Source organism: Ostrea edulis, chromosome 9 (assembly GCF_947568905.1).
Source record: "Ostrea edulis chromosome 9, xbOstEdul1.1, whole genome shotgun sequence".
Lineage (NCBI taxonomy): Eukaryota > Metazoa > Mollusca > Bivalvia > Ostreida > Ostreidae > Ostrea > Ostrea edulis.
Window position 1 is genome coordinate 69733592 of NC_079172.1, and position 18188 is coordinate 69751779.

General features: G+C 37.2%; 1 protein-coding gene across 1 annotated transcript in view; it reads right to left on the minus strand.

The window, feature by feature from the left end:
* LOC125659061 (location of vulva defective 1-like) overlaps positions 1-17046 on the minus strand; it is a 62722-nt gene extending 45676 nt beyond the window's left edge. The window contains exon 1 of the mRNA XM_056150458.1: positions 16975-17046. Within this exon, the coding sequence (XP_056006433.1) occupies positions 16975-17029 (55 nt within the window). The 5' untranslated portion in view covers positions 17030-17046. The remainder of the gene's footprint in view (positions 1-16974) is intronic.
* Positions 17047-18188: the final 1142 nt, after the last annotated feature.

Here is an 18188-nt window from a genome sequence, read left to right on the forward strand (position 1 = left end):
GATACTGTTTTTATGCAGTCGTCTTGTTTTGATTATTATTTGGACACACTGTTTTCTGCAGTCGTCTCGTTTTGATTATTCATTATTATTTGGACACACTGTTTTCTGCAGTCGTCTCGTTTTGATATCGCCAGATATCGATCGTTGTTTCTCTCTGATTTTTTCTCTATCCTATGTCGGTGTTTGCAAGGAATGCGATTTCCACTCTCCTGGTTTTTTCTCTCAAACATTACAGCAAAATATAGTTCTTAATATTGTTTGACGAACTATTTACTGAGTAGCTATTGGATATGTGGTACAATTAGGAGTAAAGTCTTAATATGAGTTGTTTAAAAAAAAGTCTGATAAAAACACAACAAAATATATAAGATTCGCAAAACCCAAGTGTAAATCTTTCAGAGATCCTCATTTCTTCTGATGTAGTTTATAGTTGATTATTTCCTGAGGTATAATGATTAAAATATATACATAATTTAGGAACCTAAATAAAAACCCGAGTACAAGATTGAGGAAATCACTTAACGTCTTTGATGTATCATCATAATGCTTGAGCAGACGAGATCATGACAATACGTCGATTAGATCACAGAATTTGGCCTAATGAAACACCTAGAAATATGATACCGTAAAGCCTGTTGATATCATTACTCTGAGAGAATTGATTTATATAATAACCTTCGATTGATGATACTCTACATTCTATTCATGTAAAACATTTTACAAAGTTTTTTGTTATTGATAGCGCTGGCAATTTAAATTGTAATTCCTCGGAGGTCAGACATATAACAACAAAAAAATGTTAAATTTACATCAATACATTGAAAACCTTCGCGATACTTTAAGTGCCTTTTCAAATCAAAATCTGACAATGAGGCAATGAGTAGCAAACTATCCAGTTTTATTTACCAAAAAAAAAAAAAATAATAATAATACTGGAAAATCACAAATTAATAAAAATGCATTCATACATCTGTTCCGATGATAAGCCCGTTAAAGCAAATCCGCAACATGTTAATGTGACCAATGTAGACATGTGTAACTTTTAGAAGCCGAAATGAAGTTTAATCTACAGACAGAATATACCTATACACACTGCATCTTTAAGGTACATTTAATCTTATAACACATTAAATATTTTTTTTGTAATTAATCAAAATGCACATCTTGCTAACTGCCATGGTTTAGCATGTCAAACACTTCTGATAATCTTTTAAAATGATCCCTTAAATATTATGAAAATCTGCTTACTAGACCATTCCATTTCTTCGGTAAATTATACATGTATAATTATTATTTGTATCATACATATATCATTTCAATTTTCAATCACTGTAACATTCACAATTTTTGCCATACTTTTGACTGCAAACCTACATCTTAATTACACCGTATAAATAATATACAATGAATTATGCGTTTACCCCTATAGTTAGGCCGTTCTTGGTACACTGATTTTGACTACGGATAACTCCGTTTACCTGATCAGGACACAGGGCTCACGGCGGGTGTGACCGGTCAACAGTGGATGGTTATTCCTCCTAGGCACCTGATCCCACCTCTGGTGTGTCCAGGGGTCCGTGTTTGCCCAACTCTCTATTTTGTATTGCTTATAGGAATTATGAGATTGACCGTTATGAGACAGTAACACAAGAATATAACGATATCAGGTCTCAGCCGTGCGCAGCTTTTTGTGCGCCGTTAATCGAAGGTTTTTATAAAGGGTGGATCTGTAGCTCTCTGTTCCGTCCCAATATTTTTTCAGAGAGCTACAGTTCTCCAGCTAATTAAAGGGAAGATAAGTGGAATAAAATGAAAGATAGGTTGATACTTTGTAACATATCCATAACAGATTTGAAGATTTAATTCAATTACGTCTACTTATAACTTAGATGAACACATCTGTAATTGTCCACTATTTGAACTTAATATACCCCGCAACAAAGTTGGGGGGGGGATACTGGAATCAGGTTGCCAATCCGTCTGTCTGTAGACGCAATAGTTTCCGGGCTCTAAAGTATTATCCTTTCCACCTACAGTCACCATATCATACACATCTATTACCCAAGGGACGAAGATGTTCCCTATCGAATTTGGGGTCAAACGTTCAAAGGTCAAGCGCACTGGACATCGAAGTAGGAATATGTTTTCCGGGCTCTACAGCATTATCCTTTCCACTTACAATCACCATATCATACATATGGGCTACCCATGGGACGAGGATGTTCCTTTTCGAATTTGGGGTCCAAAGGTCAAGGGCACTGGACATCGATGTAGCAATATGGTTTCCGGGCTCTGAAGCGTTACCCTTTCCACCTATAGTCACCATATCATACATATGGACTACCCATGAGACGAAGATGTTCCCTATCAACTTTGAGGTCAAAGGTCAAGCGCACTGCTAGAGAAGAGAATACCCAAGGTTTGTCATGCCATTTGTTTTTTACACTCAGAAAAGAAGTAATTTATACCTATTACCAACACCCTTTGCGATATTGGGGTAAGCAGGGGGGTATTCTTAGTGAGCATTGCTCACAGTACCTCTTGTTGGACATATTTCACTTGATACTATTTATGTAATATTGGTGTTCTGGTAAAGTTCCATATACTGAAGGAACAACAAACCAAATATAACACCAGTATTGTGTGAACTAATGTCATTTATTAGATGACAATAAATTTTCAAACAAAAACCAATCACAACTAACCCCCATGTAATTTTAAAATAGTACATGTACTTTTTCTTCCAATTTCACTATAATTATTTTATATCCACTCGTGCACGCACGGGTCAATGTCTATCTTCAATGATTTCTGTTGTAGAAAATTATAAGTTGGTATTTTCTATCTTCAATTATTTCTTTTGTAGAAAAGTACAAGTTGGTATTTTCTATCTTCATTTTTTTTTTTTTCTTTTTTTTTTGTAGAAAATTACAAGTTGGTATTTATAACTACAACAAATTTAGTGTCTATAGGAATAGTTATTTAAATGCACAATATTTGAATATCATTAATTGCGATCAATATTCGTACAGGTCACTGTTATTTATCTTTATCTCTATGCTGTTTAATAGATAAATATCTCTCTCTCTCTCTCTCTCTCTCTCTCTCTCTCTCTCTCTCTCTCTCTCTCTCTCTCTCTGAAATCGAGATTAGCCAATGAAATGTATTTGAAATTAACATTACTACAACATCGCATACTTTAGATTAATTGTATATTGCTTAACGTCCCTCTTGAGAATTTTTCACTCATGTTGAGACGTCAGTGAAAGGTTGCAAAATTTAAGCCTATGTTCGGCGCCTACGGTCTTTGAGCAAGGAGGGATCTGTATCGTGCCACCCCTACAGTGACACGGGGTCTCGGTTTTTACGGCTTCATCCAAAGGACCGTCCCATTTAGTCGCCTCTTACGACAAGCAAGGGGTACTGCAGACCTATTCTAACCCGGATCCCTTCGGGATCTTTACATGGGAGAGACAACTATAAGTAATACTTGATATTTGGAATGTTTTAAATCACCAAACCATATGTACTGACCTTGTGTTGAAATTATTTGACCAATTTCAAGGTTACCAGTACATATGTATAAAAATCTCAAATGTTGTCTGAGCTATAACTCAGTAGGCCTAATTTAATAGAGAATATTTAGAGGTTCATATATGTGGTACAACTCGTGGTTTTGGGAAGATTGCATGTGATCTTAAAGTTGTGATATTTAGCATTTGGAGCAGGTCAAGGTCACTGAGAAAATGCTTTGGTAAAACGACAGACAAATAATTACATAGAATGTTTGTGTAATTTGTTTTGTCAGTGAAACAAGTTTAAAAAAAAGATTATTAATATAAAACAATGATATTGTCTTTTCAAGGCTCTTAAAATTCGGTAATGTAAGAAACTGATGATGGTCAAACTTAATACAAGAAATGTCTGAGGTCAGATGGTTTGCCATGACTTTGGACCAAAGTTGTGAATCTTCGGTCAAGATCACTGGTAAAGACAATGAAGCAATAATCTTATCGATTCCATTTTAAAATCAATTGTAGATGATTCGATGCAGCGGGTGCTGTGATTTGAAGGACGATTAGTGTAATTGTATCTAAGAATTGTAGAGCAACCCATATATATTCATTCAATTTTAACATTGTATTTACATTTGCATTGTTTTAATCTAAATTAAATGAATATTATATATGTACGTAGCGCGTGGTTACCTTAAGTTATTCTTGTGTGTATATGTACACTTTGTTCTTTTTTTTTTCCAGCACACTAGATATTTTTTGAGCGAAGGAACACGCACTAACCAATGTTACCTTGGATTGTAGTAAACAGAACATGAAATTCATTCAGAAGATATGTGAAAAGAAATATTATAAAACGAACATACGTTTTATATATCTTTTAAATGCCTATTTCAACATCAGATTAAGCATGCATTAAAGCAAGTCCTGTGAATCTGATACAAGCAGAAAATGGAATTTGGTGTGTCATTTAATGAATGCAAATGGAAATTCTTTACAAGAGAGTCAGGCAATTTCTAGTTAATGCTAAACAGCTACATAAATGTCCCAGAGAAAGTTGGGGGGGGGGGGGACCCTCCTCTGGATCTGCCAAAATTAATTAATGTGAGTGAATGAATTAAGATTCTTCATGATAGGCAATTGCTTTACTGATAATTTTAATTTGTTATGTGTGTTGATTGACTATTATTTCAAATCCTGTGTATAAAAATGACCCCAAAATCAACATTCTAAAATTGTATTGAATGATTTACATAATAATTGTTTTGCCTTTATTACGTAGAATGTATACAAAGCTGTTATATATGTAATCCGGAAACTGTCCATGTACATCTGTCTTGTATAATCGATACTGTGCTCTACGTCATAGATCTGTGTTGTGTGTATGTACTTACTGTGTAGTTGAATAAAATGTAGTTTGTAAACACGTGCTCTGGATTAATCAGCAACTTCTGCACTGCGCATATTGTGGCCTCCACAATATACAACACTGGCGACGAGATTTCGGTAGTTCAACACTACGACGAATCCATTACGGCTCAGTAACGATGGCGACCTTCGCAATCGGTAAGATAGGAAACTTTGACGATGGCATAGAAACGTGGGAGGCCTATTCTGAACGCCTTGAACAGTATTTCTTAGCCAATGAGGTACATAACGATAAGAAGGTACCGGCACTACTCAGTTTAATAGGTCCAAAAACTTATGCGTTACTAAAAACCTTAGTAGCCCCAGACAAACCGTCTGACAAAACTTTTGAGTGCCGATTGATCATCTAAATAAACACTTGAACCCCAAACCTCTTATCATCGCGGAACGTTTCCGGTTCCACAAGCGGGACCAAAAACACGGTGAAACAACAATGCAGTATGTTGCGGAGCTGCGAAATCTGGCTATTCATTGCAATTTTGGTGCTAATCTTGGTGACACTCTACGAGATTGATTTGTGTGCGGTCTGAGAAATGAAAACATCCAGAAAAACCTTTTATCGAAGGATGATCTGACCCTGGACAAAGCGGTGAAGACTGCAGTAGCTATGGAAACAGCCACTAATGACGCAATCGAATTACAGGGACAACGTAGCCAACAACAGGTCAACAAGGTATACTTGAAAACATTTACCCCTAAAAAACAGTCCAAACAAAAATCTGCGCCTGCGCAACCATGTTTTCGATGTGAGGGTGACCATAAACCTGACAAGTGTAAACATATTAACACTGTGTGTCGTTTTTGTTCGATTAAGGGACATATTGAAAAGGCGTGTTTGAAGGAACGTAGAGGGAAACGACAGGACAGTAGGAAAACATCCAGAAGCAGAGGAGTACACATGCTACGAGAATCCGAATCAGATGACGACCAAATTCTGCACATAAATGTGAATAGCGTACAGGAGAAACACACGAAACCCATTATCGTGAAACCTACTATAGCTGGTAGACTTGTTAGCATGGAGCTGGACACAGGTACAGCACTGTCGATAATTTCCGAGCAGGATTATCAGTCAACTTTCAAAGATGTGAAACTAAAGTCGTGCGACAAAACATTGCGATCCTACTCTGGACATCCCATGAGACCCATTGGTAAGCTGAAAACCTTGGTAGCAATAAATGGACAAGAAGCCGAGTTGGATTTATTCGTTGTACCTCAGAATGGACCAGCGCTTTTTGGTAGAGACTGGTTAGAGAAACTCCAACTCAACTGGATTGACATTAAGGCATTACACCTTGAAGGGATACCAAGCATGGATCACACCACAAACCTTGACAAGCTTCTGAATCAACATAAGATTGTGTTTGCAAAGGGCATAGGGAAACTCAAGGACATTAAAGCTCACCTTAGCCTTAAGGATAATGCACATCCAAAATTCCTCAAGGCGCGTAGCGTACCTTATGCCATGCGACCCAAGATAGAAAAGGAGTTCGATAGACTTCAGCATGAAGGGATCATACATCCTGTGGCTCACAGTGATTGGGCAACCCCTATTGTCCCAGCCCTGAAAAAAATGGTAACATTCGCATATGTGGTGATTATCGAGTTACAGTTAACCCAGTTTTGAAAGTGGATCAATATCCGTTACCTAAAATTGATGATATATTCGCCAATCTCTCTGGAGGCAAGAAGTTCTCAAAAATTGACCTCACTCAAGCATACCACCAGATGGAGCTTGATGAAGCATCGAAGCAGCTTCTCGTGATCAACACGCATAAAGGACTGTATATGTACAAACGACTAGTATTTGGAATCGCTTCAGCCCCGGCTATGTGGCAGCGGGCCATAGAACAAGTTCTACAGGGCATTCCACACACCCAGTGCATCTTGGATGACATCATCATCACTGGTACTTCGGATGAGGACCACAAGCGTAACCTCAGCAAGGTGTTGTCACGTCTCGATGAATATGGCTTGCGTGTCAATTTGGACAAATGTGAATTCTTTAAGAAGAGGGTGAGTTACTGTGGACATGAGATCGACGAAAATGGCTTGCATAAGTCACCAGATAAAATCACTGCAATTACTGAGGCACCCAGGCCTGAAAATGTTACACAACTAAGAGCATTCCTGGGATTGGTCAATTATTACCACCGCTTCATCCCGAACTACTCCACAGTTGTCTCCCCTTTGAACGGACTCCTCCAGGACAAGGTGAAATGGGAATGGACAAATTCACATGATTCCGCATTCCGGAAGGTGAAAAACATTCTGGCTTCTGAACAAGTACTTTGCCATTACAACCCAGAATTACCTTTGAAACTAGCCTGTGATGCATCTCCATATGGTATTGGCTGTGTGCTCTCGCATACATTTTCGGATGGAAATGAACGTCCTATCGCTTATGCATCAAGAACCTTGAAGAAAGCAGAGCGTGGATACTCTCAGATAGACAAAGAAGCCCTTTCTATCTACTGGGGTATACAAAAGTTTAACACTTACCTGTTTGGAAAACACTTCACGCTAATTACTGATCATAAGCCATTGCTCAGTATTTTCAACCCATCCAAAGCTTTACCAGCAATGACTGCGGCGCGGCTGCAAAGATATGCTGTTTTCCTATCTGGACATTCTTATGACATCACGTATAAAAGCACACACAAGCATAGCAATGCGGATGCACTGTCCAGATTGCCGCTCGACTCTACAGAACCAGAAGAGGCTGATGAATTGGACATGTTCTACAGTACACAGTTAGAAATGTTACCTGTAACTTCTGAGCAAGTGCGCAATTCAACTCGACGATATCCTATCTTATCGCAAGTTCTTGACTTTGTGTCGACTGGGAGATTTCCTTGCACTTGTGACAACAACATGAAACCTTATATTCAAAGAAAGGATGAATTAACATTACATCAAGGATGTATCATGTGGGGAAATCGAGTAGTAGTTCCTGAAAACCTACGCACAAAGCTGTTGGATGAAATACATGTAGGACATCTTGGCATCGTCCGAATGAAAGCATATGCAAGATCGTATGTTTGGTGGCCGAACATCGACCGCGACCTAGAACAAACATGCCGCTTATGTACAGGATGCCTTTCTGTACAGAATCAGCCTACCGTTGCACCGGTACACCCATGGGACTGGCCTGAAACTCCGTGGTACCGACTACACATTGACTATGCAGGACCATTTAAGAATGCTATGTTCCTCATTGTGGTTGACGCTCATAGCAAATGGCCGGAAGTATTTCATATGACATCTACAACAGCATCGGCTACAGTAAAACTCTGCGAACCTTATTTGCCCGTCAAGGCATACCTAATGAAGTAGTATCGGACAATGGCCCACAATTTGTCTCAGCAGAATTCAAAGAATTCATGACTCGGAACGGTATAAGACATGTAACATCTGCACCGTACCATCCTCGCACCAATGGACAGGCAGAAAGATTCGTACAATCTTTTAAACGCGCGATCAAGAGTGCAGACAATGACAAATCTGCAACCCTTAACCAAAAGTTATGCGCTTTCCTTTTCAAGTATCGCACAACTCCCCATGCAACCACCAACGAAACTCCGTCAATGCGAATGTATGGCCGAAACATCCGCTCACGTCTTGACCTTCTGAAACCAAATACTGCCAATGTTGTCCACAAGAAACAACATGAAGTACCAAAACATGTCGGAACTAACATCCGTGAATTCGAAAATGGTCAATCTGTAATAGTCCGCGACTACAGGGAAGGAAGGAGATGGGCGAAAGGAAACATCACTACAAAGACCGGTCCGCTGTCTTATCAAGTTGATGTAAATGGTTCCACATGGCGCAGACACGTTGACCAAATGAAAAGCACTGTATTACCAAGTGATATAAGTGAACCGCCTCTACCCGTGTATGTACCAGATGTTTCATTACCGAAGGACATTAGCGTGCCAGAGATATCTGTGGCAACCGAAAAACTGACAGAACAACCAGTACCGTTGGGTAATAAACACAAATCACCATTGCCCAAACCGGACAATACACCGCGTCGTTACCCACAACGGATCCGTAAACCCACTCAGAAACTGGACTTGTAAATGTGTTCATATTATTGACTGTTAAAGACTGTGTAGATTTAGATCCAATGTGACTATCTCAATTGTTTGTAGTCATTTTGTACTTTACTTCTCAATCTTACCATGTGTTTCAACTATTTCAGTATTATGTAAGTTTGATAATCTAGTCAAATGTATATCATACATTGAAGCATTAATGAATGATAATATTTCATTGTAATAAGTTTTCATCCTTAACGGGGGAGGAGTGTTATATATGTAATCCGGAAACTGTCCATGTACATCTGTTTTGTATAATCGATACTGTGCTCTACGTCATAGATCTGTGTTGTGTGTATGTACTTTCTGTGTAGTTGAATAAAATGTAGTTTGTAAACACGTGCTCTGGATTAATCAGCAACTTCTGCACTGCGCATATTGTGGCCTCCACAATATACAACAAAAGCCATGAAATTTATTTCTGAATGTTCATAGGCTTTAGTAATTTTTCATGAATTTTAATCTTGTAATCATTGATTGGTAATATATTCGTATACATCATATATATTTATATATATTAAACAATCTTCATTTAAGTAGTTGACCTTTTTGCACTTATTAAAAATCTAGAGATTCAGTTCAACTTCTCCCTATCAAACCTTGCTTAAAATAAAGAAGTACAAGAAACGCATAGGGAAACTCGAACATTCCATATGTGTTAATATATATATATATATATATATATATATATATATATATATATACAGAGAGAGAGAGAGAGAGATTATTTCATCCACTGTGGGTCAGAGTAGGGAGAAGTGACCTTCCTATCCTAGTGACATTAAGAAGGCATCCAAGTCCAAAACCACTGGGAAGCTACGAAAATCTGTATATTTACTCGCAACTAAGTAATATTTGTGGGCTGTCAATATCTTTAAATACATCTATCTTTTCATGGTTTCTTTGAACCCTTCGCCTCAATATGATGGCTAACGCCATTTTAAACAAACTTTTGAGGACCTTAGGGCAAGGGCTGGACTGTCTTAAAGTTCGGATGAACTTATGGCGAGGCCTAAGTTTGGGAAAAATTCCGGAAACTGATTTAAGATTATGTAGTATCTTAAGGCATGTTTACGACACGGCTTAGCCCTAAGATAGCCTCGTGAACATGCCTGCTGGTCCTACTGTATGGAAATGATATTTACCCTCACAACAATAGTAGATATCTAGAATTGTTCCAAATTATATTAATAATAAATGTTTAGTCCCATTTGCTTCCAGCAGTTTTGACAGGAATGCATCTATCAAACGCCTAGCATTGATTTTAGTACCTTACATGTCCGTATCCTGCTGCACAAAAATATACACATATATCCCATTGAAATTGCACATGACCAAGCAATGTTTCGAAGAAAAACTATATTGCCACCAACCTATTTTGAAATGAATATATAATGAACGTATTGTGCAAATTGAATGCATTAGATGCCAAATATGGCATCCTTATATTTTCTAATCAATACTAGGGATTGCCAAGTCTCTGTTAAATGATGAACTAGCTTGATGATTTAGGTATATTTAATTTCTTTTTCAAATGTGTTAATTATTGAGAATACCAATTAGCACATATAAAAATCAATGTATTCTGGTTATGAAGATAAATACGACGGAATGCTCATTTAATCTCCTAAAATGACACGGACTCAGTAGACAAATCTGTCACTCCGTCAGTAGCTAATTCGCGCTGAAGAAATGTCAAAAACAACACTGCTATTGAAATATACCGTTCTTGTCTTTGCAATTCAATTTTTTTTTAAAATTCAACACACGACAATGGGACCGAATGTGAACCTTATAGGATGTGATAAGATTTACAAACAATGTGATAAGTTCTACACAAGATTTGACACTGACACAATGAAAAACCTAACAAAAAATAATCTTGTCGGTATTATCCTCAATGTTTTAGCATATACACTTGCATCTATTTACACTCATTATTTGAAGAAAATACACATGCTACTGACACTTATCTTTATATAACAAATCTTTCAACGCATTAGTATTTACGCAAAGGAAAAAAGTTTGAATCATATTCATTGTCTCAAACCACGTCCGAAGTCCGCATGGGAGAGGATCGTATATTGTGACACCCACCCCCCCCCCCTCTCTCTCTCTCTCTCTACCTTTTGCTACATGCCGATTTAGTCGGAGACATCATGAAAATAACCTTGGTTTCCCTGTCTAATAAATAATTCAACAATTCCTTTTCGGCCAGTTTCTAATGATGAATGAAGCAGAGATTGTCTATTAACAGTACCAAAGTCAATCACTATGACAGTGCATCAGCATATATATTGCCGTCAGTCAAAGGTATTTATATTTTCCAGCAATTGTCAAAATAATGAAAGGTGTAAGATCTAATCAGTTTTTGACACTAAGTTTTTTCACTATACTAGTGAAAAGGACTACTAGAATCTATAATTTACTAGTCCTGCTGATTTTTGACTAGTCCGGCTGCTGAAAGTAGACGGCCGATTCGCGATGCGACAAGGGGAAGAGTGCGGGAGGGGCTTGTCCCCTTTTAAAGAGGGTGGGGGTCTGGGAAAAAAATTCAAAATCTAGATGCAAATTGTTCATTTGAGACAAATAAATGAAAATTTGATGACCAAATCTAGCCTCTTCTTTCATGATTCTCTCATCAAACCATCATATTTATGCTTGAATATCATGAAGAATACGTCGATGTGTAGCATAGTACCGTATTTTGTCGAACAAGATATGTACTTTTTTTCAAGGATTTTTGGTGTGAGAAAGGGGTGCGCATTGTTTACCAAATAGTTTTTTTTTTTTCAGGTGAAACTCGGCGGTTAAGTAATGTTTCATTCGGAGACATATCATATGCTTGTTCACGTTGTTCACCTAATCGATCTCAAGAAAATTACTACAGAACGTAAAATTGTAGAAAATGTTATACTTAACAATATGTGAATAATTAAATTATTATAAAACAGCCAATTAAGTTTCATTCGATCTTAAATTCATATTAGATATTCATCATCGTACATAAGTGCCACGATATCATCACACCGTGACCATGACCAGCACATGTTTTTCGAAGCCATAGTTGTGTACAAGGGCTTCGTCACTTGATTTTGTCAGACACCTCTTCAGGGTACTTTCAGCATGCTGCACGATTTCCATGGATCTGGGAATATGCAATTTTCGTTTGTAGTAAATGACACGCGACTGATGTACTTCATCTATCTACAATGTTAAATGCAGCGAAAATTCTTCATTTCACTACCGTCTCCAAATAATGATAGTGTACGATTACAACACATTGAACAATTGATCAATATTTTTACTTTATTTCTATAACATAGGCTATTTGAATTATTTGAAGTTTAAACAAAGAAAATATCGAGTGTTCAAACTTTAATCCTACAAAATATCATGTTTTGCTGAAATTAATATATTATTGCTGTATCCAAATTCCTGTGCTTTGTTGAGACCTTGCATTATATTTCCACATAGATTTCTAGTGAAATTGAAAAAAGCCAAGAATTAATCACCGGTAATTATGTAGATTGGGAAAAGGATTTCAAACAATCGTTGAAGTTTTATACAAATGATTTCATGATAATATTGTGATCTGATTTAGTTTAGTCGTCATTGCTTTACGCACACATTACATGCAACTTTAATTCCAGAGGGGAGGGGGTATCCGGACCTCCACTCTAGATCCGCGTATGATTCGGATATAGTCACTATATCCGAATCATGCGCGGATCTAGAGTGGAGGTCCGGATTAGTCATTAAGTGATGTTTTGTGCACATGCCACTAAATGTTAAGTGAACGACGGTGAGTGGAATGGTTAGAGTGTAAATGCAGGAAAAGAAAGTTCTCCTTATGTGTAAAAATCGCGTTCTAATACTTCAACACCAGTTCCACGATTTAATGATGAAAATAGTAACCAATGACTAGCTATCATGTATTTTTAAATAAGACTATATCACAGAACACGTGCGTCAGTCATCGACAAATGTAAGGTGGTTCTATAAACAAATAATTATTACAGCGACGTAGCAACAGGAAAATTTGGCCCACACATTCTTTTGTTTTGAGAATGTAGTTTTTCCATAAATTTTATATGCGAATTTTGATTTATCCCCCCCCCCCTTATGATTATTTATCATTAGATGTGTCTGACATATTGCTTAATACAATATTAGAATAGCATTTGAAATTACACATGCAACATACCCAATAAGTTATAATTAGCCTACATGTACGTTAGAATATTATGACTGACAAGGCGTATGTAGACATGTATTTAGATACGCATTGTAGCCGCCACAGTATATGCACACCAATTTAGAGGGATAATTCATATCATAAACTATCTATGATAAAAAAGAATATGTGATTGAACTTTGCCATGTGTTACATTAATTGCGTTGATATCATTGCGTATCTATATCAAACATAAAACGAGTAAAATTGGAATCGGAAATATCTGTGTCGAAGATTCCAATTCTCTGATTACACACTATCTTCTTCAATGCAAACTACGTAGAGTCTTATAAAATTTAGTATGCTGTACATATGGATGTTATCTATTCATCAAATTTGTATATATGAACACCATCAACGTTGAAATTTGTATTACAGATGAACGCGGAAAATGGTTAAACGTTAAATTTAATAGTCTGCTCATTTATCAACCAAGTCGAAATTTTGCTCATTACTGACTTTCAACATGATTAATTTGTACACAAAACATCTTGGTGGTTGTTGCATGTCCTCGATCTTAAAAATGGATTCAAAGGCATAAAAAACGGCTAATTTCGGCGATTTCGGTAAATAATGTCAATCGGAGATAAGGAAAATGACGTCACAGAACATATTACGTCACTAATTTCCACATGTATCATCAGGGCCAATGCCCTAGTGTATAATCATAATGATTAAACCAAGTGAAACCACATTTTAAATTTATCCTAATTTTGTGGCGAAATTTGGGCCTTAATGTACCTTGCTCTTTGCCATGACACAAATTTTAGCAGATTTAAAAACCTTGGTACCTGATTGGTACTTAGTCGAAAACATCATGCCATTCTTCAGGCTCTCCATAATTTTGTAGTTAACACAGTCTTCATTTGATCTCGTTAAGTCAATAATCACATAAGGTTCTCTATTGTAAGCGAATGCAATGTCTTCATATGAACCGTTAACTGTGTAAAACACGCCGTTAACAATGTGGTGATATCGAGCCAATGTTGTTTTACCATTGTTTCCCATCCCATCATACAACCATAAAATCTTCCGATCCTTTTGTTCTTTTAAGTGCTGCATAACCCATGATTGCCATGGTTTCAAAGTAATTTCTAAATTATCACGGTAAATTTCATCTTGATATTTTTGTTCTGTGAAGTAAGTAAAGAACTCTCTGTATTGTTTCTGTTGTGCAGGTGCTAATTCACAGTATGGGTAACCAGTAGGAATGATAATATCCGAGGAATAAGACTTCTTATAGCGAGCCAGCGCTCCGCGCTGGCTCGTACTGCGAGCTCTAATGACTAGAGCGCGGGAAATAATCCGAGCTAAATCTCAACCTCTAACAAGAATTTTTTTTGACGCCAATCCCAGAAGTCCCTCGTACAAAATGGCGGATGGTCCGATTCGTAAAATAATAATAAAAAAAATCTTTGAAGTATTACAAACCTTTCTTATTTGAAAGAAAAGGATGACAATCATATTCTTCCCCCTTTCTTTTTCTTTTTAAAATATTGTCTAAAGAAATGTAAACAGTCACGTCACAACTACCAGGCTACGTCACAACACGCTCGTTGCATTTCCCGCTAAACTGGTTCCTACATCGGCGAGAAGAGCAAGACAGTAATCCTAATCAGTTTTCATTGTTTTCAATATAAATTTTTTGAAAATGTATTCAGATATGCTGCGCTCGCCCCAACGGTCACACCGTAATCATATTATGCTTTCCAAATGACTGAGCAATAATCTTTATCTACTCCTTCAACCACCGCTCTATAGTCTTCTTTAGTCACATAACGTATTGAGTCTTTCAATTTTCTGCACGATTGCACATCATCTATGCGTCCAATCTTCTCTTGTAGTTGTTCAAATGTCATTTTCTCTTTGGTAACAATTACCGCATGTGTATGTCCATTAGGTATGGTACTATGCACTACAAATTCAGTCCCAATCGCTATTCCTGCCATCCAGTCCGAATATCCTCTGCATTTCTTCGCTATTTCATATTTCTTAATAATTTGCCACGTACAGAAGACATTTTTTCCTTTTGAAATCTTTTTCTTTTTATTTCCACATTTCTTAACGTGTTTTGCCATATTAGTCTTGTGATGAAAGTGACAACGCGAATATTGTGTATTGCGTTTATATACTTATTGCCACAAGAAAAGCAGGTTTTTTCACAAGGTCATGTTCCAGGCCTAGCTCGACCACAACGTCATATAGAATGTTCCACAACGTCAATAACCTGAACTCTGAATTAATTAGATTATAACATTGAATAAAAGTGTAAACTTTCAACCATGCGTTTTTTATGAATAACACTGTGAATTTAAAGGAATCAAACACTGAGGATTAAAACACCGATAAAACACGGTTCGGGCCTCGTCGTCATAGCGACTTTTAAGTGTTATCGATTTTTTCTTCCCATTGTTGCGTCATAGCTCCGCACGCGCTCCTATCTCATAGCGCTCTCCCAAGTTCATACCGTCCTAGCCCGGCACACGCAGTCCTATCACACGCTATCTCGGCACGCGCAGTCCTAGCATGCGCTACCTCGGCACGCGAAACCCTAGCTCGGCGCACCCTACGCCCGCTCTCGAATGCACTCTAAAACGTGACCTTTTGACCTCAAAAGTGCACTCAGTTGAACCACCCATCACCCCGCACTCAAAACTGCACTCAGTTGAACTCCCTATCGAGCCGGGTTATACTACTCTCATACATAATGATTCCCGTGTTAAAACATTCATCGCTACGCCTGATTGATCAACGATCCCGTGTGTGTGTATCTCATACATAATGATTCCCGTGTTAAAACATTCATCGCTACGCCTGATTGATAAGCAAACCCGTGTGTATGTATATCATACAATTTTAACATTTACTCTTTAATCCTGTGATAAAATGCATTAGAAAATTTTGAAAGATATTTGCCTATAACTGCAAAGACCGAATCACTATTAATCTGTTGGGCGTATGAACACTGTCGAACACGTCGTCTGCATCTAGCATCTCAGCCCACAGGAACGGTTCAACCGGTGATTTTGTAATAATATTAGGGGTTTAATAACATACAACTTACTGATGATATTATCATTACCCATTATTAGGGGTGCTATCTACTGTACTATGACATGGGCGGACAGTACAAATTGATTAAGAGACGTTGGCATAAACTTCGAACAGAGATGATAGCATTTGGATAAACTGTTATTATAGGGTCTACCGCCACGACTTCGTGAGCTCTCTGTTAACCTTATCTAGCAGACCACGTGATACAGCAAACCTAGCAGACCACGTGTTACAGCAAACCTAGCAACACTTTTACGTGTAATGTTGCTGAATTGCCAGGCACCGTGCAAGCAATACAGGTATTGCCTAGTTAATGGAAAGCATTATTTCCTGAATTTTCATTTTTAATTATGGGAGTCATTGTTAATAATAAAATACAATGGATTTTGCTTGCTTTCGTTGTAACACTTCCGACTTCTCATTTAAAGCAGGTTAATTCGCTTGAAGGTAATTCTTAAGGTTTGATTTTGTATGAAATAAATATCAACATGAAATAAATATTAATATGAAATAAATATTAAAATGAAATAAAAATTCACATGAAATAAATATTAACATGAAATATATAGTTTTCATAAAACAAATTAATGATTGTATTTTTTTTTATATATATATATATATATAACTTTGGACTTACCATAATAAAGCAATAAATGCCAACAAAAAAGTTTAGTTGATATCGAAACCATCATCAGAGTGATACGCAGCTGGAATGCTGTTAAACAACAGATTAAATATTTCAACAAACCAATCAAGAATCATCATCGATTTTGTTGAAGAACCATGATCGCGAGATATTATTATTGGAAAATAAAACCAGCCTCTAATAGCTCACTGAACTGAGCAATGATCCAATCACCACGTAAAGTTTGTACCACATTTGTCTGTCCTTCTGATGACTCAAGGTAGGATGTACATGTAATACAACTAGTATAGAAAGATATTAGAATGCAAGCTTTGATCATTCTTTTTGATTTATTCTAAATTTTCAGAATCGACATTGACAAATCAGCGTCATGATCAGAGAAATCAGAGGCATATTCCTTTGCAAAAAAGGGGGTGGGGTCAACCCTTGTATATTCATACATGTATAATAATTCCTTAGTTGTTTTCTCTAAATTTTCAACGCTACTAACACCATACTTCAACTAAAACATGATCAGCTACGAGGTGAAAATATTGTTTTTGATTTTTTTTTTTGTTGTTGTTGTTTTTTTTTCATAAACCTAACTTCAACAGCAAACAGACTGTTCTAAGTTTATCGATCCTCCCGATTATTTCTCGGTTTCGAAATGACGGGCGGGCGTTATAAGTTTATCGATCCTCCCGATTATTTCTCGGGTTCGGGATGACGGGCGGGCGTTGTAAGGTCAAACACCAATCGGAACTCGTCGAATGTCTCGCGCACTCAACATAGATCTCGGATGTAATACGATGGCATCCATGAGCGAATTTGATGCATTGCTGTGACGTCACAATTGACAATGCATCAAATTCGCTCATGGATGCCATCGTACTACATCCGAGATCTATGTCGAGTGCGCGAGACATTCGAGGAGTTACGATTGGGTCAAACACTGGTGGCCATTTTCTACGACTTCCAAAAATTGATAAAAGTGATCCAGAGGTTTGGCGGAGAGTAAACGTAGACCGGGACTCTGTTATGTGATAATGACAAATCCACAACCTTCTCAAATCGAACGGTATAGAGCTCCCATCCTGGGATAACTTAAAGGTGGAAGTATATGGGTCCCATAAAAAACTCATTCCTAAAAATGACTGATTATATTGCAAATTCCTCGTCAATGAATTTTTCAAAGACTGACATTTAATTAATACAGTTTTTCTTAG